The 23,312-nt window shown below is 44.8% G+C and overlaps 1 protein-coding gene across 1 annotated transcript in view; it reads right to left on the bottom strand.

Annotated features, from left to right (window-relative positions):
- cpne4a (copine IVa) overlaps nt 1-21,923 on the bottom strand; it is a 93,817-nt gene extending 71,894 nt beyond the window's left edge. Inside the window, exons 1-2 of the mRNA XM_072393477.1 lie at nt 21,801-21,923; nt 9,680-9,871 (exon numbers count right to left, since the gene is read on the bottom strand). Coding sequence (XP_072249578.1) covers nt 9,680-9,850 — 171 coding nt within the window. The 5' untranslated portion in view covers nt 9,851-9,871; nt 21,801-21,923. The remainder of the gene's footprint in view (nt 1-9,679; nt 9,872-21,800) is intronic.
- Between the last annotated feature and the right edge of the window lie 1,389 nt (nt 21,924-23,312).

Here is a 23,312-nt window from a genome sequence, read left to right on the forward strand (position 1 = left end):
CAGAGATCTGCTGCGGCCCGATCAGAACCGATCAGAACCACAGGACTCAGCGATCTGCTGCGGCCCGATCAGAACCACAGGACTCAGAGATCTGCTGCAGCTCCATCAGAACCGATCAGAACCGCAGGACTCAGAGATCTGCTGCAGCCCGATCAGAACCGCAGGACTCAGAGATCTGCTGCGGCCCGATCAGAACCGATCAGAACCGCAGGACTCAGAGATCTGCTGCAGCCCGATCAGAACCGATCAGAACCACAGGACTCAGAGATCTGCTGCAGCTCCATCAGAACCGATCAGAACCGCAGGACTCAGAGATCTGCTGCAGCCCGATCAGAACCGCAGGACTCAGAGATCTGCTGCGGCCCGATCAGAACCGATCAGAACCGCAGGACTCAGAGATCTGCTGCAGCCCGATCAGAACCGATCAGAACCGCAGGACTCAGAGATCTGCTGCGGCCCGATCAGAACCGATCAGAACCACAGGACTCAGAGATCTGCTGCAGCCCGATCAGAACCGATCAGAACCACAGGACTCAGAGATCTGCTGCAGCTCGATCAGAATCGATCAGAACCACTGGACTCAGAGATCTGCTGCAGCCCGATCAGAACCGATCAGAACTCTGAGCTCCTCTGATCAGGGTTTGTTGCTTGTTCCTCCATCCAGGATCAGAACCACAGGATTTGCTGCTTTTCAGGTTGTTTTTCCTAAACTTTGGACTGAAGGCGTGTTTTAAGCAGCTCTTTTTGATCTATTTAAAGTGTCTTTTATCAACTGTTTTTATCCTGTTTATCATAAATATTCTTTATCTTTCTTTGATTTTGTATCGAACTTTTGTTCTTTTATTTTATTTTTTGTGGAGCCGTTCGTGACACATGTTCTTAGAGGTGCTTTATAGATAACTTTTACTCAGAATACCTCCTGCAGGCTGAGTTCTGCTCTTTGGGTGAATATAAGTACATTTTTGTCCTCTCGGTGACTCCTGTGTTTCGGTTTTGCTTTAATTACAAACCCTGACAGTCGGAGCAGGGCGTCCTCAGCTCCTACCACAGCCGACTCACACTTCCTTTGTTCTTTTTTACCTGTTCCACTTGTACGCTGTTATCTAAAACAGATTCAGTGCTTAATTCTTACCCCAGTACTAAAGCTTCAGTGGAGCTCCTCACTTGTAAGTCTCTTTTGTTAATAACGAACCAAAAAAACGATGAAATGTAAACGTTTCAGGAGAAAAATTTGACAAATATAATCAGTAATTGGCTTCAGCGACCAACCATCCAAAGAGGAAATCAGTGAAAGTGGCAGCACATTAGATGAGTGTAGCTTTAACAATGAATTTCATTTTTCTGTCGCATATTGGTCCTTACATAGAGCCATATATGATGCTACACAGACTGACCTGATTAAACTAGAGGCTGACTTTGAATTACAGGAGAAGCAGCAGCTTTACTGAGAGAAGGAGGTCATTTCAGTTGTAATTACTGCTGGACTGGTGGTGAAAAATGATCCATGAATACTGGGCAAAGACAAGGCTGGGCAGGTGAAATCCCCTGATCTTCCCTTGGGAAATAAAACCTGTCAACATGGGGCTGAAGTCCAATAATTTCTCCCCTTTTAGTTTCAAGAAACAAGATTGATGAGTGCTGGGAGCAGGAAAGGCTCAAAATGGGGTTAAAGTTGTTGGTGGAGATTCTCATCCAGGTCATCCTAAAGGCTTGAATAAAGGAAAGAATCAGGAACTTCTTTGTGGTTGAGAAGGAGAAAAGTCAGAAACTGCTGATTCAACATAAAGTCGCTGCTGCTAATGATGAGGAGCCTGATTTGGTGTTAACACCAGTCCTGTCTCTGCTCAGCAAAGAACAATAAATGTACATATTCTGTCTGTTATGGTCTTATTTTAAAATAAAAAGAGATTCAGCTGTACATCTTGGGACAGATTCGAAAGAAAGCCGAAGGAATCAAAGTCTAAAGCAGGTGAAAGTATCCTAATGGGTAATGTGTTTGCTTTCAGGAGCTGCTAGCTCCAGGAGCCGGGCTCCTCAGAGCTCTTAGCTAACCCAAAGCTCCCAGAGATGGCCCAGTTTCCTGGATTAGCAGCACATGGCAGAAGGAAAGAAACAGAAAGAAAGAAACAAGGCGATGGAGAAGGCGTCGTTGTGCATCGTCTGTTCCATAACCAGCTCATCACAGATGGAGAGGGACGCAGCTTCATCTCGCTCTGCGTTCGCCATCTTTCTGAATGCCTGAGTTTGTTGTTGTTGGTGGTGAAGACGTCAACAGGAAGTGGCTCTATTAGCGATAGCTGAAATGGGGACAGCGCCACCTATCGTACCGGGGTATGACCTGCTTTGTGCCAGTGATTCCATTCATTCACCGCCATATATCCAAGGATAATTACCCTCAGATAAGGAGCAGAACCCAACTGTAGCTGTAATCCAGTTAATCTCATCATATAAACCCTCTGACTGAGTGCTGAGGCTTCCTGTTTGGCCTTTTTGTCACTCTGCTAGCTACCAGGTTAGCCTTGTTTCCAACCTAATCTAACCCGGTGCTCCTTAGCTAGCGGTTAGCTTAAGTTTTATGACTCCTCGCTCTGCATCGCAGAGTTTAAAAACATGTGGTATCAGTGCATCCCGAGTTCGAGCAGCTTTGTTCAAAGTTGTGTTCATGAGTTCAAAAAAGGATCAAAAAGGAAAAAAATAAATGGAAAACATGGAAATGTGTTCAGAATCCAGTGTGATGTCATCAGTGATGTCACCACATGCAAATTAGATGATTAGATACTACCTTCATAAACGCTCAGTATTTTTCTACAGTTTTAATCTGCAGTCTGTGGAAATCTGAACATGGAAACCATCTGAAAGCTCAGGAGTGTTTGGTGAAGGTTCCTTCAGCTGCATTTAACGGCTGCCTGAGACTTCTGCACAATTCAAGCAGAAATCATGGCCCCGATGGCTGATTCTGCTCATGATTTCTCTTAAAACCTTCTTACTGACATGTTAAAACGGTTCCAAACCTTTTTGGTTTCAGCAGTGGACTGATGAGACATTTAAAATGTGATGCAAGTGAGGAAAGTTTAGGTCAGAAAAAGTGGGAGCAGAGTTTGAGCTGTTAGAAAAAGGGAAGATTTATGAGCAAAAACAGCCGTCTGAACCCTGAGGGAGTTCAACTTACAGATGGACTACTTACAGAACCCCAGATCTCAGTACAGTTACTGGACCTGCAAACAGCAGGTTTCAAACTCCACAGGACTTCACATGCAGCTGCTGGCAGTTTGCTCTCACTGTCCAATTTAACACAGAAAACTGGATGTACAAGTTTTGGGAGACTGCAAAAAGAGAGAAGACTTCATCTCTGTTCACTTTGCAAAGTAAAAATTAACACATCTTCTGTTATTTTACAATCAAATTCTGATTTCTGTTTTTAACTCATGCAAAAAGGATCTAAATTGCATCATGTTTTCTTAATTTAAGGGATCAAATTCAGTTGTTAAAAACACCGTGATCAACTTGTTCTTTGTTCTTTTCTTCACGTATCAAACAGCCCCACAGCTCTCGCTCTCCAACATCCACATTTTTCAGCAAACTCAACTCAAAGGGTGAGGTGAAACTTTGAGGTGGAACATGGCGCTGAGGTGGTTCGCACCGTCACCTCAGAGCAACAGAGCTTCTTTCCGTGGGGAGTTTGTTCTCCACGTGTATAAAAACATGCATGTTCGGTTCATTTGGTGACTCTAAATGGTCCCGAGTGGATGGTCGTGCGTCTCATTTGGATCTATGTGGCCCCGTGATGGACTTGATTCAAATTCCAGCGTTTCCTGTGGGACGTTATCAGTCTCTTTCATGGTTTAACCAGCATTTAGCAGCTTCAGCAGCAGTGAGTGTAAAACTAAGTGAACCCCTGATCCAGCAGCTTCAGCAGCAGTGAGTGTAAAACTAAGTGAACCCCTGATCCAGCAGCTTCAGCAGCAGTGAGCTGCAGTGATGGTTTCCTGTGGGACGTTCTCAGTCTCTTTCGTGGTTCTGGAGGAATCTTGGCCCTCTTCCCTCCAGCGCTGCTTCAGCTCATTGAGGTTTGCAGCTTTGGTTTCTGCACAGCTCTCTTAAGGTCCCACCACAGCATTTCAGTCAGGCTGAGGTCTGGACTCTGACTGGACCATTGCAGCACCTCGATTCTTTTCTTTTTCCCACATTCTGCTGTAGATCTGCTGCTGTGTTTGGGATCTTTGTCCTGTTGATGAGCCAGTTTCAGCCCAGCTTTAGCTGTGGGACAGATGGCCTCACATCTGACTCTAGAATACTTTGGTATCCAGAGGAGTTCATGGTGGACTCAATGACTGCAAGGTGCCCAGGTCCTGTGGCTGCAGAACCAGCCCAGATCATCAGCCCTCCACCACCGTGCTTGACAGCTGGTATGAGGTGTTTGTGCTGATATGCTGTGTTTGGTTTCCTCCAAACGTGCTGCTGTGCATTAGGACCAAACATCTCCACTTTGCTCTGGTCTGTCCAAAGGACATTGTTCCAGAAGTCTTGAGCTTTGTTCAGATGCAGCTTTGCAAACCTAAGCTGTGCTGCCATGTTCTTTTTAGAGAGAAGAGGCTTTCTCCTGCAGCCCTTCCAAACAAGCCATCCTTGTTCAGTCTTTTTCTAACTGTGCTGTCATGACCTTTAACCTTTAACATGCTAACTGAGGCCTGTAGAATCTGAGATGTAGCTCTGGGCTTTTTTACCTTGGGGTGACCTTTAACCTTTAACATGCTAACTGAGGCCTGTAGAGTCTGAGATGTAGCTCTGGGCTTTTTCACCTTGGGGTGACCTTTAACCTTTAACATGCTAACTGAGGCCTGGAGAGTCTGAGATGTATGACCTTTAACCTTTAGCATGCTAACTGAGGCCTGTAGAGTCTGAGATGTAGCTCTGGGCTTCTTCACCTTGGGGTGACCTTTAACCTTTAACATGCTAACTGAGGCCTGTAGAGTCTGAGATGTAGCTCTGGGCTTCTTCACCTTGGGGTGACCTTTAACCTTTAACATGCTAACTGAGGCCTGTAGAGTCTGAGATGTAGCTCTGGGCTTTTTCACCTTGGGGTGAACTTGCTGGGGTGCTTTTTGTGTTTTTTGTCAGCGTAAATGTGGAAAGTTACTAAAGGTGGACAAACCTCAGGAAGGTTAATCATCTGTGATGCAGCAACAGGAAGCTGAAGGAGGCTGACGCCCTAAAACTGATGTGACCAATGACATGCAGCCGTTGGTAACTGACAGGAACCTCGACAGCTGAAACCAGAATATCCGAGTCCTGACCGGAATATTGCTGCAGATCTATGATTTATTTTAAGATTTTCTCAATGTTTTCGTGTGTTTTTTGCACTTCACTCTGCATAGGTGAAAAGCAACATGGTTTTTGTGTAATCACTCATCTTTTTTATCTGAGTGCTGCCATGTTTGTGGCTCCCGGGAGTCACAAGAGGCCATAAAGCTGCTTTTAGTAAAAGTAAACCCTGAAATTACAGCCATTAAAATTCTGCTTTTGCTGTGGCTGCTCTTCAACCAATAAATAAGTAATTAAAGTGCATTTCCTGCACAGACAAACGAAAGTCTGTCAAATCTCCCTCTGTTGCCACCGTGGTAAGATGTGGATGAACCCCAGCGGCACGTTGAGATGTTTAGTGCTGTTGTTTCGCTGTGTTTACGTCCTCTGGGTTCGTTCTCTCTGCTTCCTCCAAGCTTCAGATCTTAAAAAACAGAAGCCAGCAGAGAATTCTGTCATTTTATCCCTCATCTGTTGTGTCAATAATGAACCAGAGCAGCTTCCAAACATTTATCTCCAGATGGCCGATAAAAGAGGAGGAACAGAGCTGCCTCGGAGGGAGAAGACTGTTTTCACTCGTATTAAAGCTGCCACTGAGGTAAACAGATCTGAAAGGGAAACGCTGTCCGTCAAACAGACACTCAATCACCGCCCTGCAGTAGATCCACAGCTCTGAAAAATCTGAAGTTTCCACTCAGGTTTTTTATCCAATATTTCCTGTAAGTCACAAGAATAACATGAAATATTCCAACCACAGACTCGGTGTGAGTTTTTATCCAAATGTTGCAGAAATTCTGCGAAATATTGCAAAAGAAAATGACTGAATGTCTGTTTCTATAACTTCTGTGGAAGTTCTGTGAAGTTCTGTGTGAATATGGCATCTATTTCATATAAATGCACCTGATTTCATCACACAAATAAACTTCTACATCATATAATCTGATGCTTAAAGGGGACATTTTGTTTAAAACTCCTTCTTCCCGCTCCTGGGAGCATATATCAGGGCGTCTGAAGTGTAAAACTCCTTCTTCCTGTTCCTGGGAGCATATATCAGGGCGTCTGAAGTGTAAAACTCCTTCTTCCTGCTCCTGGGAGCATATATCAGGGCGTCTGAGGTCACCAGCAGGTGTAAAACTCCCCAAAAACACAACCCTGGTATCCATTTAGTTCCCCTTTGTGTGAAAGTTCCTCATTTAACGAGCCGTTCTCATTTTAATTTCTAAAGTGCGTCACTCCTTTAGTTGGCTCCGCCTCCTCTGCTAAGCCCCGCCCACTCACATCCACCCTGCTGGACGGATGAAGCCAGCTTCTGGTGGAAATGTTCTGCTGTCAGCTGCACTGAGGAGCATGCATCTTCCATCCAGCAGCAGCCTCAGAGGATATAAGAGCCCAGTGGATAAACTATATCTGAGGCTAATGTTCCAGCAGAGTTAGCTAAAGACTGTGAATGTGCAGCAGACACTTTTCATCCCACTGTTTTAACAACTTGGTCCAGTTCAACGCTGGACTGAAGGAACTGAGCCACAAAGAGGATCAGTTCCAGCTCTCAGAGCCTGAACTTCAGAGCAGGGAAATGGAAGCATCTGAGAAATAACTCCTCATGGTTTATTTACTGATTTATTTCTTCCTTTAGCAGCAGCTAACGCTAACAGCTAAGCTAATGAAATAACTCCTCATGGTTTATTTACTGATTTATTTCTTCCTTTAGCAGCAGCTAACGCCAACAGCTAAGCTAATGAAATAACTCCTCATGGTTTATTTACTGATTTATTTCTTCCTTTAGCAGCAGCTAACGCTAACAGCTAAGCTAATGAAATAACTCCTCATGGTTTATTTACTGATTTATTTCTTCCTTTAGCAGCAGCTAACGCTAACAGCTTAGCTAATGAAATAACTCCTCATGGTTTATTTACTGATTTATTTCTTCCTTTAGCAGCAGCTAACGCTAACAGCTTAGCTAATGAAGATGACGTTCACCAACTTCTAAGGAGTTACTGCTGCTCCTTTCTGAAAGATGAACATTATTGTTCAGTTCTAGTTCCTGCTGCCCAAAAATACAGTCTCTGCATCTCCAAAGCCCTCCTTTTCAGATGCACTCTGTTAAATGTAATGAACAGTCCTTGTCACAAGCTAAAGAAATGTCTCGAATGTCTTCAATAGTTTTTATAGAAATGTAGTTAAGTCAGTGGGTCAGTGTTTGTGTCTCAGAAAGGAGGGCAGAAGGTATGAGAGCGTGTTATGCTGCTGTAATCACATCCAGCTGTGGAAACAAGCTTTTTTCTGTTCAAACAGAATTTAACTTTTAGGATCTGAGCAGAACACGGTCAACAAAAACATTAATAGCTGGTTCTTTGTTGGAAGCTGGAACGGATGCAGGTTACTGCATACTCGGAAAAATCAGAAGGTGCAAAGACGGGAAAACAGTGTAACCTGATGGATGTTTTCCTGCAGGGGGGACAGCCGAACAGCAGGTGAAAAGCACCAGCATCCCCTAAAAAAGCAGCAGGGACATGAGTGTGATGGGAACTCCAGACTGAATCAATCAGTCACTCACATCCGTGTAATTCTACGAATCATCATGAATGTGAGTCTGAAGCAGCATCAGCTCACAGGAAAAAACAAAATGAGGAATTTAAGCTGCTTCTGTCAGAGTGAATCGGCTTCATGACCTCTGAGCCCTCCAAATGTACACAAAACACCTTTTATTGGTACAAAGATGATAGAATTATCAAGATTTTTAAACCCTGGTGTGTCAGTCACAAAGCAAATTTCTATAAACAATAGAAAAAACTGGATTATTGTGGAAGTCCAGTCCAAAGCTGACTTTTAAAAGTCACGTAAACATGTTAGTCCGACTGAAACTGAGCTTCTCAAACCAGACAAACACACATATGATGCAGCTATTGATCGAATCCCTCCTGCATATGAACACTTAACTGGACTCAGACGGTCCAAACTTCCATCTTTTTTGATCTTTTCATAAAAACAGTAAAGTTAGAAGTGGTGGCTGCCAACCTTTCATAGAATCTTCATGTTGTGGAGTACCTCAGGGGTCAATCCTTGGCCCCCTCATTTTCTTCATAAGCATGCTACCACTAAGGTTTTTAATTCATAGATCAAGTCATAGATGCTTAATGTTACCGCAACAACTAATTATTCCTAAAGACTTCTTATATAAGGTTCAGATCTGGCTGTCAAACAACCGTCTTTACCTTAATACAACTAAATCTGTGGTCATTATCATCGACCCAAACACTCTGGAGCACTCTGAGCATATTTCTTCTCAGCTTTGTTCATTCTCCTCTAACATAACGGTAGAAATCTGTAGGAATCTACTCATGTGCCGTGATCTCCCACAGAGACGGGGCAAAGCAGTGGTCCAGTTATCCATCCATCATCTGCTGCTTATCCGGGGGTCGTGGGGGCAGCAGCTTTAACAGAGAAACCCAGGCCTCTCTGTCCCCGGCCACTTCCTCCAGCTCCTCCGGGGGGACCCCGAGGCGTTCCCAGGCCATAGTCTCTCCAACGTGTCCTGGGTCTTCCCCGGGTCTCCTCCCAGTGGGACGGGCCCAGAACACCTCCCCAGGGAGGCGTCCAGGGGGCATCCTAACCAGATGCCACCTCATCTGACTCCTCTCAATGCGGAGGAGCAGCGGTTCTACTCCGAGCCCCTCCCGGATGACTGAGCTTCTCACCCTATCTCTAAGGGAGGCCCAGACACCCTGCGGAGGAAACCCATTTCGGCATTTCGGTATTCGCGATCTCGTTCTTTCGGTCTCTACCCACAGCTCGTGACCATCGGTGAGGATGGGAACGTAGATTGACCAGTAAATAGAGAGCTTCGCCTTCTGGCTCAGCTCCTTCTTCACAGACGGGTCGGTGCAGAGCAACACTGCAGACGCCGCACCGATCCGCCCGTCAATCTCACGCTCCATTCGTCCCTCACTGTGAACAAGACCCCGAGATACTTGAACTCCTCCACTTGGGGAAGGATCTCATTCCCGACCCGGAGAGAGCATCCCACCCTTTTCCGGCTGAGAACCATAGTCTGCTCGACTGTCTGTTTAGCTTTATTAGCAGAATTCATTTGTACATATGAATTTGGGCAATTTGTAGCATGAAATGAGGAATCATCAATCACATCATAAATGAAAAAAGAGAACACTGACTTTCATGTAATGTTTCGTGGAACTTGGACAGTCAAACACAGGAGCTGCGTTTCGTACAAATGCCCAAAGAAACCAACATTTTAACACATAAATCTGCTCGTTGGAGGAAAAATCTGCTCACGCACCAGGAAATGGATCAATGTAGTTCAATCACAGACCACCACAAGAAAAACAAGACAGCAACAACAGCCGTTGCCATGACGACCCACCTCCATCCACTGTCCGTGGGACTGCATTTTGAGGACGACGCAGGGGTCCGGTTTGGACAGAGCGTCTCGGTCTGAGATCCCTTTGCAGGTGAGTCGCAGCTCCACTTTGGTGAGGCACGGGCTGTTGAACAAGCCCAGAGAGTTGGCCGCCGACTCGTAGATGTCACTCATGGTGGGGGCGGGACAGGAAGTCTGGGGAGGAGAGGATGAGTTGCTGTAAACCGCACAGGATCATGAGCAAATGTTTGTGTACAGTTAATTATTTCTGCTGGAAAGTGAACCAAACAGCAACATAATGACTTATTAAACCATTAAAAAATGGTGAGAAATTAATAAATTGTCCACAAAGAGACGCAGAACATCTGTAATTGGTAAAGGAGTTCCAGCCCAAAGCTGCAGTAATCAAAGGAAAATAAAACCCATATTTCATCACAGAGTCAACGAGAACCAAGTAGAATGCAAGAAATATTAAACTGAACAAGGAATATACTTAAAGAAAGTGTGGATTCTGCTCCGTGACACAGTTTAACCCAGTTTCAGTCAAGGATGTCTAATAGCTGGACATTTATTTATTTCCAAAGGGAAAAAACTATTATCCATTTGGCCTGGACCTATCACCCCTGGAAGTAAAAAAGGAGTAAACTTTGGGCCTAAACTGTCCAATAAAGAGTCAAATAGTGAGGAAAACTGGTTAAAGTCGGTAAATAATTGAGTATAAATGGATCGTGGTGTTGTTGGAAGTGCCGTAGATGATGGTCCTGTGAGGATTGTTTAGTTTTTTCTGTATTCCTTTGTTTATTCCTTCTGAAACATGAAAGCGTTGCAGCCTGATAATGATCGTGAGACAAGCCGTTCAAACTTCAAACACGGCAGTTAATCTTATGGATCGCAACCGGATAAAACACGAATCTGTGAATCAGCATGTTTCAAGATGAGAGATCAGAAAATCTTTTGAACCGAGCTCAGACCCACGCAAGAATAACTCCTCCTGGTTGAAGCGAGCGTCCCGAGGGACCCGTGGGCAGACTAGACCGAGAACAGGCAGCAGAACCAGGACACGAACACTTTATTCTCTGCTACCGACAACCTCCTTTCTGCACTAAACCAGAGACCAAGGCGTCGTGTCAAAGTTAGATCCCTCCATGTTTGGTCAAAGTCACGCTGGTGTCTGTAGCTGTTCGATGTGACTGAGTGGACCATCAGGTTTGCACCATCCTCTCCATCATACTTCCATTAAACAGTGATTAAGTGACACAAGAAAGGATGAAAAATGGTCACAAAGCAAAGTTTTTCGTTGCCTTTTGTTAGTCTTGGGCAACTCTTGGGCATCCCCCGAACATTTGTGTTAAACAACTAAGCTAACAAACTAACTAACAGACAAGTTAAATAATTTAGAAACTCTTGAGTCAAAAATCTGATCTGTTGTGCGACAGTTTGCAGTTTTACACATTAATGTCACCGGCCTTTACACATGTTTTTGTGGTTTTTGGTATGTCTGGAATAAGACCTCAAATGCGGATGGTGGAGCTCCTCCCCCGGATGATGGAGCCCCTCCCCCCTGGATGGTGGAGCTCCTCCCCTGGATGGTGGAGCTCCTCCCTCCAAATGGTGGAGCTCCTCCCTCCAGATGGTGGAGCTCCTCCCCCCTGGATGGTGGAGCTCCTCCCTCCAGATGGTGGAGCTCCTCCCTCCAGATGGTGGAGCTCCTCCCTCCGGATGGTGGAACTCCTCCCCCTGTATGTTGGAGCTCCTCTCCCCCGATGATGAAGCTCCTCCCCCTGAATGGTGGAGCTCCTCCCCCTATCTCTCAGGCTGAGCCCCGCCCCCCTCTGAAGGAAACTCATTTCAGCCGCTTGTATCCAGGACCTCCTTCTTTGGGTCAGAACCCAGATCTGTGAGCTCAGGTGAGGAACAAAGATGGAGCAGGAACCTGAAAGCTTCTCCTTCCGGCTCAGCTTCACCAAACGGACCGGAGCAGCGCCCTCATTACTGCTGACGAAGCCCCGATCCGTCTGTCCATCTCTGATCCAACGCACCATCACTCAGAACCAGAACCAGAGATGCTGAAACTGCTCCAGCTGAGGCAGAGACTCATCCCGACCCGGAGGTTCAGAACCAGGTCCAGAGATGCTGAAACTGCTCCAGCTGAGGCAGAGACTCAGCCCGACCCGGAGGTTCAGAACCAGGTCCAGAGATGCTGAAACTGCTCCAGCTGAGGCAGAGACTCAGCCCGACCCGGAGGTTCAGAACCACGGCCTCAGATCTGGAGGAGCTGACCTTCACAGTCAGCTGTGAACTGAAGGTCACGGCCTGAAGAACCCAACAGAACCACAGAAAGCAGAGCTGTAACCCTGAGGCTCCCAAACCTGACGCCCTCCTCCCCCCGACTACACCTCCAGATCCTGAGTTTTTGTGAAATGTTATAAATTTTATAAAAATACAAAAGCTCTGACCTCTGAGTGGGTTTTCAGCTTCATGTTGAAAGACTGACGGAAAGTGACTGAAGATGGTTCAAACTAATCTTTTATTTTATCTGCTGCCTTATTTCTGATGCTTTTCTTTAGGTTAAGTTACTTTTTTTTACATTTCAATCTACACTGAGAGTCCCTTGTTCGTACAGGTCTGATGTTTTGAGGTTTTATCACAGCTGCATCTTGATTTCAGGTCTTTCTGTTTATAACTGTCAGCTCCAACTGAACTTCCCAGCCTCTGATTCAACGCTTCACCACTAATTTACATATTGTAATTGCAGCCAAAGGTTCCCTGTCAGACTGAGCTGCAACCAACAGCCAGAACAAGTCTGTTGAACAAATGCTAATCAAATTAGAATAACTGATTAATTTATCGCCCGTGTCATTTAATTCATTAAATGCATTTAACTGTATTTGATTAAACATCTCAGATTCAGCTGGAAGAATCTAAATATACAGAAAAACATCCTCATCATGTTCAAACTGAAGTTCATCTGAATAATTCACACGTGTGGACCTGCTGCCTCGATAACCGACGCTACACTGATTAAATATGTTGAGATAATGTGGCACATCTGACAGTGAAAGACAGTTTAATCATACAGGAACACACTTTATTATTTATATTCCTGTAAGACTTTCTTCTCAGTTTTCTCTCAACTGTTGAAAAACATCAATTTAAGAGAAAAACATTGATACTTTCTAAAATGACACGACAAATAACGTTCAAAAGCTGTTTTTAATTAAAATCGCTTGCAATCAATTAATAAGAATTAGATAAATGAACAAAAAACATTTGTAAAAAGAGTAAAAAATGGCCTCAAACGTTCAACATGTAAAACTTTGTCTGTGCTGTATCCAGAAAATCCTCATTTTAAGCTTTTATCAAAGAAAGGTTCAGAATATTCCACCGATAGCTTAGTTTCACAGTCCTGAGCTACACAGATCCACAATTCTCCTGACTCTGTCATAAACCTGGAGACACATCTAACTCGCCACATGAAGCACTCATTAAAGCTGAAACGATTCATCCTGTATCTCGATTATAAAAAGTTCTTAATTATTGGCTTCAATGCTTCGTTTAACTCCCACCAACATGTTCTGCTCAGTGGTCGCCCTGTTTCACACAGACAGTTGTTACTGTCATACAAAAGGTGCCAACTTAGCTTTATTTAGCACCTCGAGCGACTCTTTTTCAAAAAAGCAACAAATCTGGTGACTTTTTCTGGTTTTATTGGACTTTTAGAGACTCTGATGTATCGTCCTTACTCTTCTCAATCCAAAGGTCCTCACAGGCGTCACATGGCAAATTAGGTGATGACAACATTTAGAGACTTCAAGCAGCTTTCAGGTAGCTAGTAGCTACTTTCCACATTGAGGAGTTGGCAACACTAACCAGAGAAAACAACGAGGGGCAAAATCAGAGAAAAAATGAAAATGTCTAAAGTTTGGGAGCATTTCAGGGAAAAGATATGTTTCATGGTAAAAGCCAGTTAGCTTAGCACAGTAGCACAATGTCAATGCTACAGCATCTCAGCAGAAAGCAGCCAGTTCACATATCGAGTCCACTGAGCGGAACAAACACAAGGGAACATTTCATGTTAGCATTTTAATGGAAATCAGTCGGCTTGTTAGCTGAAAGAAGCTAGAAGAGGACAGAAGGAAGCTAGAAGAGGACAGAAGGAAGCTAGCAGAGAACAGAGGGAAGCTAGCAGAGGACAGAGGGAAGCTAGCAGAGAACAGAGGAAAGCTAGCGGAGAACAGAGGGAAGCTAGCGGAGAACAGAGGAAAGCTAGCGGAGAACAGAGGAAAGCTAGTGGAGAACAGAGGGAAGCTAGCGGAGAACAGAGGGAAGCTAGCGGAGAACAGAAGGAAGCTAGCAGAGAACAAAAGGAAGCTAGAAGAGAACAGAAGGAAGCCAGCAGTTGTTATCAATATCAGGAGGAATGTTTGGAGATAAATGTGTTTTTTGGTCATATCACCCAACAATAACTGTAACTAAAAGTTGGTTGACAATGTAATCCTAATTTAATGTTTAAAGGTATTCTTGTATGTATTTCTTATCTGATTACTCGATTAATCAGTGGGATAATCATTAGAATACTCGATTTCCTTAATAATCATATCTGCACTGAAAACTTATAGAATAAACTGAAAACAAAAACTTTCAACTTGCTGAAGAAAGCTTAAAAGATTTGTTTTGAGGTAATTTCTAACAAACATGGAACAAATCTGTACAGAGACAGTTTCTCCAGGACGAAACGCTGCAGAGTGATGATCTCTGCTCATCCATCTCTGATAAAAACCTGGAACCGATAAACTCGACCCTGACAGGAAGCCATTTCTGCTGGGTCAGGAAGCAGCGATCGTATCTCCAACTCGACCACCAGCCAATCGCTCCATCGCTTCCCTCCATTATCACATCAGCAGCACTCGGCTCATCTGATTAACAGGGCACAGCAGCGGTATCCGATACATATATCACCCAGTGAAAATAGAACATATCCTCCTCCTCAGCGCCGGATCCGGTTACCGGAGAGCGGAAGGTGAAGGAGCTTATTTCAGACACTGACCACAGATCTGTTCTTTGACTGTAAAAGGTTTCATGTGACCATGTCGGTGTTTTTAACAGATCGATGAAAGGTTTTCTGTCTGTTTGTGACAGAAAAGAATTATCAAAGAAAAGTAGCTCTTTATTAATCTGAAGCAAAGATGAACACTGAAGAATAGATTTTGGTTAAAACCAAAAAATAAACTGCTTGCTTGTGACGTATAGTTTTATTTGATTTAAACCTCAGGGTTACTCTCTAAGAAGAGAACCAACACCAGGTGAGGACCGTCCTGAGGGCCTGGACGGGTTCTGGAGGCGGGTGCAGATCAGCTGACAGATGTGGTTACCTGCATATTAAACCTGTCACTGCAACAAGCTGCTGTCCCAACAGGCGTCAGGTATGCTGCTAGTTTCTAGAAAGGTTGAACATTCCTAGCATTTCATAGAATCTTAAGTCTTTTCTTTAAAACAGGGCTGCCAGGTTTCACCGATCCTTGTGGGCAGGATCTGGAGGTGCAGTCGGGGGGGAGGAGGGCGTCAGGTTTGGGAACCTCAGGGTCACAGCTCTGCTTTCTGTGGTTCTGTTGGCTTCTTCAGGCCGTGACCTTCAGTTCACAGCTGAGTGTGAAGCAGCTCCTCCAGATCTGAGGCCCTGGTTCTGAACCTCCGGGTCGGGATGAGTCTCTGCCTCAGCTGGAGCAGTTTCAGCATCTCTGGACCTGGTTCTGAACCTCCGGGTCGGGCTGAGTCTCTGCCTCAGCTGGAGCAGTTTCAGCATCTCTGGACCTGGTTCTGAACCTCCGGGTCGGGATGAGTCTCTGCCTCAGCTGGAGCAGTTTCAGCATCTCTGGACCTGGTTCTGAACCTCCGGGTCGGGATGAGTCTCTGCCTCAGCTGGAGCAGTTTCAGCATCTCTGGACCTGGTTCTGAACTTCCGGGTCGGGATGAGTCTCTGCCTCAGCTGGAGCAGTTTCAGCATCTCTGGACCTGGTTCTGAACCTCCGGGTCGGGCTGAGTCTCTGCCTCAGCTGGAGCAGTTTCAGCATCTCTGGACCTGGTTCTGAACCTCCGGGTCGGGCTGAGTCTCTGCCTCAGCTGGAGCAGTTTCAGCATCTCTGGTTCTGGTTCTCAGTGATGGTGAGTTGGATCAGAGATGGACAGACGGATCGGGGCTTCGTCAGCAGTAATGAGGGCGCTGCTCCGGTCCGTTTGGTGAAGCTGAGCCGGAAGGAGAAGCTTTCAGGTTCCTGCTCCATCTTTGTTCCAACCCTCACCTGAGCTCACAGATCTGGGTTCTGACCCAAAGAAGGAGGTCCTGGATACAAGCGGCTGAAATGAGTTTCCTTCAGAGGGGGGCGGGGCTCAGCCTTAGAGATAGGGGGAGGAGCTCCACCATCCGGGGGGAAGAGCTCCATCATCCGGGGGAGGAGCTTATTCATCCCGTGGGAGGAGCTCCACCATCCGGGAGGAGGGGCTTAATCATCCAGAAGGAGGAGCTCCATCATCCGGGGGGAGGAGTTTAACCATCCAGAAGGAGGAGCTCCATGATCCAATAGGAGGGGCTTAATCATCCGGGGGAGGAGCTTATTCATCCGGAGGGAGGAGCTCCACCATCCAGGGGAGGAGCTTAATCGTCCGGAGGGAGGAGCTCCACCATCCAGGGGAGGAGCTTAATCATCCGGGAGGAGCTCGGAGTAGAGCCGCTGCTCCTCCACGTAGAAAGGAGTCGGCTGAGGTGGTTCCTCTGGTTATGATGCCTCCTGGGAGGAGGCCCCGGGTCAGAACCAGAACTCTCTGGAGGGATTATATATCCCATCTGGCCTGGGAACACCTCAGGACCCCCAGGAGGAGCTGGAGAGGGATGGATGGGTTTTCCTGCTGGACCTGTTGGCTGTGTGACCCGACTTCAGATGAGAGGAAGATGATGGACGGACCCTCAGCTTATTACCTTCCTTCCCCTGTTGTAGGAAGGTTATAAGCTGAGGAATGGAGGTAAATCTGGAACCTTTTCAGCTCAGGGAGGTCCCAGACATGAACGTGTACGACAACACAGACTGACAACTCTTCATTCAGTAAATATTTATCTGCAGCAATATTTAGGTTTAAAGTCTTTTGTATTAAACGTGTTTTTCGCTCAGATCACAGTCTACATTCCATCTTTTTGGTAAGTTTGGGTAAACTTTGAAGCTTCGGACAGATTTAAAACAGCAGCTACAGAAGGAAAAGAGGTCATCCTTTCTTTTCTGTCCTATAATAAATTAAAGTGACAGCAGAATCCACTTCTGTGCTGTCAGAGTGAATAACCAGGTTACAGTTAGCTCTCTGTGCTAATCTTATTCACAGTTTACAACCAGAACATCACAGATGGAAAAGAGAAGCTGGTTTCAGGTCTGTACACCTGTTATTAAAGAGCCACAGAGGACCAACGAAACACACTGAAAGTAAAGCTTCAGCATGAAAGTGTGGCTCCAGGTAAGATTTAATATTCTCTCATATCATTAAGATACATTTAATTGGCAGCTTATTAGCTCCACAGCGGCACCTTGACTCCCAGCCTGCAGGGAGCCGCTTCATTTCTCACAGTCCTCATTTTCAAATGCTTTTCCCATCATAATGAAACACACACATGCATCAGGACAGCACTAACAAGCAAAGATCTCACTGTTAGTCCGTGTGACTGCTTTGAGATTCAGGTCACCTACGAATGTTTAGTTAAATTAATAAAGACACGATAACGAGCGTGCAATAAATGATGGGGAGTCATACATGAGCTGATGATAGTAATGAAGTTAAGGTTCTGCTTCTCTCCTCGGTGGATGTGTGACTGTTTCCTGTTTTAATGAGCTGCAGTTTGCAGACACCTCAGGGACAAAAACTACCTTCAACCTTCACCACTCGACTCTTCTTTGTATCATCGTGTCCTCGCCGAACACATTCTCCACCGTCACCTTCACAGTTAGCCCAGCTGTCAGTCCAGATGCTTACAGAGTTCCTGTCTGTAATTCAGGGAGAGATGCACCATGCATAAATAAAACCAAAATGACCACAAAAAAAAGCTCAGAGAACTAAACAAAAAATATCAAAATTACCCCATAAACCTGACAAACAAACCAAACCAAACCACCATAGTGCACACAACTTCTACTCCAGATTTTATTTACCATACAAACCAACTTTCATTGGCATTCACTTAAAGGAGACATATTCAGTAAAAACTCCTTCTTCCTGCTCCTGGGAGCATATATCAGAGCGTCTGAAGTGTAAAACTCCTTCTTCCTGTTCCTGGGAGCATATATCAGAGCGTCTGAAGTGTAAAACTCCTTCTTCCTGTTCCTGGGAGCATATATCAGGGCGTCTGAGGTCACCAGCAGGTGTAAAACTCCCCAAAAACACAACCCTAGTATTTATTTAGTTCCCTTTGTGTGAAAGTTCCTCATTTAACGAGCCGTTCTGATTTTAATTCCTAAAGTACGTCACTCCTTAAGTTGGCCCCGCCTCCTCTGCTAAGCCCCCCCCCCCCCCCCCCCCCCCCCCCCCTCCACCCTGCTGGACGGATGAAGCCAGCTTCTGGTGGAAATGTTCTGCTGTCAGCTGCACTGAGGAGCATGCATCTTCCATCCAGCAGCAGCCTCAGAGGATATAAGAGCCCAGTGGATAAACTATATCTGAGGCTAATGTTCCAGCAGAGTTAGCTAAAGACTGTGAATGTGCAGCAAACACTTTTCATCCCACTGTTTTAACAACTTGGTCCAGTTCAACGCTGGACTGAAGGAACTGAGCCACAAAGAGGATCAGTTCCAACTCTCAGAGCCTGAACTTCAGAGCAGGGAAATGGAAGCATCTGAGAAATAACTCCTCATGGTTTATTTACTGATTTATTTCTTCCTTTAGCAGCAGCTAACGCTAACAGCTTAGCTAATGAAATAACTCCTCATGGTTTATTTACTGATTTATTTCCTCCTTTAGCAGCAGCTAATGCTAGCAGCTTAGCTAATGAAGATGACGTACACCAACTTCTAAGGAGTTACTGCTGTTCCTTTCTGAAAGATGAACATTATTGTTCCCACATTACTTTGTTAGCTGAAGCTTTCTAGCTGAACGGTTCCGTTCTGTAACTCAGACAACCTGCAGCTGTGTTTAAGGTGTGTTTCCAACACAGCACCGGTCCTCTCCTCACTCTCGCTGTGCTAACGTTACATTATCGGCATGTTTCTGATAAAGATGGAGGTCTCCAGGTACAACTGTTTAATGAGGTTAATATATCCAAAATGTTTAAACGCAGTAATTAACGGTTCACATGCATTACTACGAGTTACGCTGTGCACATCTCCGGCTTGGTCCATTACTGCTGATGAGAAAGCATTGTTTGCTAGCATCTGCTGCTAACTTACAGCTAACTGCTAACCTGTTTCCCTCTGGGATCAATAGAGTAACTATCTGTATCTATATATAGAGCTGGAGTGTTTCTGACTGGAGGAACAGCTTCATTATGTCTGTGTTACTGCATTGAATTAAACAACAGATGTCCAGGTTTAGCATATAGCATTGATCTAAAAGGGCGGGATTGAGCACAAATCTCAATAAGGCTTCAGAAAACTGTGTGAAATTGTTAAAAGGGGCAAAATATGTCACTTTTCATGGCCCAATTCACATGCAGTTGTTTCCACAGCCACTAGAGGTCGCATGTTCTAGCCAAACATCGTTTCACGAACACATGATCCACGGGTTTGTTTTTACGAGGAAAGAGTCTCATCAAATCAAAGATTAAAAATGTGCCATTGTGCTGCGTTCAAGGCTGGACAGAAAAAAAACAGGAGTTCATTCATCATTCAGTCTGTGGCTTAAAAACAGCAACAGTCACTGCATCTGTGCCGTTTATTCGTATCAGTTTTTGAACAAGTGCAACAAAATGCCAACAAACAGCAAAGATCCTTCCCTGAATGTTTGGGGACAAGTTTGCAGTTTGCACCAGCAGCTTAATACATTATTTAAACCCATCATTTTTAACTCTCTGACTCATAAAAAAATAAGAAGAAATTCAGTGCGTGATGCAGAGCGTTGGACTGGAATTATCAATAACCTGAAGCTGTGAACTTCTCTCAGTTTGGTCTTTTTCATCTGCTGACTATTCGTTTCTGTTGAGTGATAATTGACATAAAATGCTGAGCCGTTAAACTGTGTTTCAGAGTTCTGAAAGTGCAGATTCTGTGCAGATTCTGTGCAGATTCTGTGCAGATTCTGTGCAAACTACAGTCACACAGCTGATGAAACATGGCATCGCTGTAATCCACAAAAAGCCAGTTTGGGCAGCATCTGAATGAAGACTTTGGAGATATAGACGTTATATATGTTTATGATATGTTTAGACGACTGAATCAAACACAAGTTGCAGTTTTCGGGTTTCATTCCCTGACAAAGTAAATCTAAAATGATCTGTTGAAAAGCCAAAGAAGGAAATGTGAATCAGACACGTTTCCATTAACCGGTTTGAGGTGAATAAATGCAGCTGTGGGGAGTCACCAGAGGGGGCGGTATAGGCCACGCTGTTAGCGGTTTTAATTCAGTAGAAGAAGTAGTTGTCCTAACAGGAAACAAATCTGGAAGCAGATTAACCGGTTTGAAGTGAACAAATGCAGCTGTGGGGTGTCACCAGAGGGGGCGGTATAGGCCACGCTGTTAGCGGTTTTATTTCAGTAGAAGAAGTAGTTGTCCTAACAGGAAACAAATCTGGAAGAGGAAAAAACTGCTGTGGTGGACATCCACAAGGGGACATGCAGAGATCTTCCACAGGAACTGCTTTCTTCTCTGGGATATTTGATCATTTTTGGGAAAACGACGGTCAGTCATTGAGTTTATTGTGGAGGGTCCTGAGCTGAAAACCGAAACTCTGTGAAGGGCTTCAGTGCTTCTAAGCTTTGGCACAATAGCAGCAGATCTGAGGTCAGATCATGCTGGAACAGCAGCTTGTTGCAGTGACAGGTTGAAGCAGCATCTCGGGCTGAATCTCTCATCCCCAGAACCGCCTGGAAGCTTTTTAACCACCTCAGCTGCCTCAGCCCAAGTCCTGGTCCTCTGCCTTCTATGTGGAGGACATGCTGGCTGGTTTAAGAGCCTCAATGTGCTCCTTCCACCCGGGTTAAACACAACCTGGTTCCCTTTCTGAGCAAAACCACAGAAAACTCCCCCCATCTTATCATATCAGCACAATGAGATCATTCTGCTCTGCTTCCTCACTAAATTCACAACCTTAATGTGGTAAAAAGAATATGAAAAGACTCTATCCAGGGAATATCAAACCATGCATTTGTGATTTTTAGTGGTTCAACATGAGAACTCATCCATCAGACTTTCCTTTCTGCCTGAGAAACAGTCAAAGAGACACTTTGAGACATCAGAACATTTCACAGAATCAATAAAACTGAATTAGATTTCAGAAAATTACAAAACAGATCAGAGATAAAACCATAAAACTCTTCTCAAAAAGGTTTCCTAATGTTGGACCAGTGCTCTGAACAGATGTCAGTGAAGCTGTGATGTGTTCAGGTGATTTATTACGTTGTGTTTTTCTTATTCTTCAGCTGAAACGAGACGCCAGGATGCAGGCTGAAAGGTGCTGGTGCTACTCATCGCTGTGGTTTCTTTGCAATAATCTATTTTACTGATCCCAAGAAACACACAAAGCAAGTGAAGACAAACAGCAGCAATAAGATCCAACAGCTGTTCCCCAAAGGCATCGCATTCAGCTGAAAGCACAACACAATAAGCAGCATTGAGCTGTCCACACAGAACATTATTTACCCCTAAAACATCACCTCACCGGGGAATGTTTCAGCAGTTAAAACTCATCAAACAGCCGCCTTCATCCTCATCTTCTCTGCACTTAAAACTCAGCAGTTTGTAAAGCTGAAAGCAAAAATAATCCATCCAAGAATAAAAAATATCTCTGGTTTTCAGAAGAAAATCAACTTTTTAAAAGCCTCTGATTCATATTTAAACTGAATCATCAGAACAAAGCAGTGCATGAAGATGCTTTTAGATGTTTTAAATCAAACCTCAGACAGCTGCAGCCACAAGAAGAAAAGAGTTTCTCTGGTTTTACCTTTTCAGAGGCAGAAAAAGCTGCAGAGGAAGAGAAACATCCAAAAGTTTCCAGTTTCAGCTCAGACGCACTGAACTGAGATCAGCTCCGCGGCGACGGACGCATCATTTCATCCTCCTCCTCCTCCTCTGGCTGCTGGAAAGCCTTTACAGCTTCCAGCCGCCTCCCGCAGCTTTTTAGCGGGGGAAGCCTCACACTCACCGCGGAGAGGAGAGCGGGCTGCGGCGCCCCCTGCAGGCCGAACGCGGGAAGCACAGGCCGGGAGGAGAGCGACGGGGCTGCCGGTGGAAAAGATCACAGCTGGAACACCTGGAGAAGAAAACAAAGAGTAACCACTGGGATGGATGCAAAAGTCAAAGGAAAATAACTGAGTTGTAATTAATGTCAAATTTATGTTTCAGAAAAGGAAGAAGTACTTTTAAAGTGTTTTAGCTCCTCAGCTTGAATTCTTTGAGGACAGTCAGGTTTTAATTGTTCTGTACAGTTGAGTTTACACCAAAACTGTGAAATTAGATTGAGATCTGGACTTTGTTATTGAGTTAATACGTCTTCGCTCCGTGGAGAGATGCTTCATCATCATAAAACTGAGCTCAGCATCACCAAATATACGAATAAAAACAGGAAGCAGCTGCAGAGATTCACTGAAACATGATCAAACCTGAACATAAACCCAGAATCTGAGGCAGAAACAGAGTTTTTTCTCAGTTCTCAGCAGCTTTAAAGTGAATCTCTGGTCTGAGCTCCTTTATTCTCCAACACAGCCTGAACCCTCTGAGACCAGCTTTCTGTCATTTCTTTAAGGAGTCTTCAGGAATAGTTCTCCAGGCTTCTTGAAGGACATCCCAAAGCTCTTCTTTGGATGTGGGCTGCCTTTTGTTCCGTTCTCTGTCAGATGATCCCACACTGCTTCAATAATGTTGAGGTCCGGGCTCTGGGGAGGATTCATCCCTCCATAAGACCTGTTGCCACTGATTTTCAGTCCACTTCTTGTGTCATTTGGCACAGCTCAGCCTTTTCTCCCTGTTTCCCTTCCTTAAGAACGGCTTCTTGACAGCCACCCTTCCATGGAGACCATTTCTGATGAGGCTTGGGCCAACAGTAGATGGATCAGCTGAAGGTCCAGATGCATCTCTCAGGTCCTGTCAGGTCACAGCTGGATTTTTTCCTCTTTCTTAAGGACATCACTTTCAGATCCTGTTCATCTGCTGGAGATAGTTTTTTAGGCCTGACACTTCTTCTTTTGTCCTCCACTTGTCCAGTTTCCTCAAATGTTTTAAGGACACACTGCACACCATGCTGAGATATGCCAAGTTTTCAGCTAATAGCTCTTTGGGAATCACCTTGTTGCTGCAGAAATCCTATTTTCTGTCTGTCAAACTGTGTTTTCTTTGCTGTTTTTCATAGATGCAGCTAAAGAAATGGGAACAAATGATGTGTCTTTGTGACAAAGAGCCTAAAGATCCAGTTTAAAATGGCTTCTTTGCTAAGTTGTCTGTTCTGTGTCGACACAAC

The sequence above is a fragment of the Leuresthes tenuis genome, unplaced genomic scaffold (assembly GCF_036924035.1).
Source record: "Leuresthes tenuis unplaced genomic scaffold, fLeuTen1.0.hap1 SCAF_10, whole genome shotgun sequence".
Taxonomy (NCBI): Eukaryota; Metazoa; Chordata; class Actinopteri; order Atheriniformes; family Atherinopsidae; genus Leuresthes; species Leuresthes tenuis.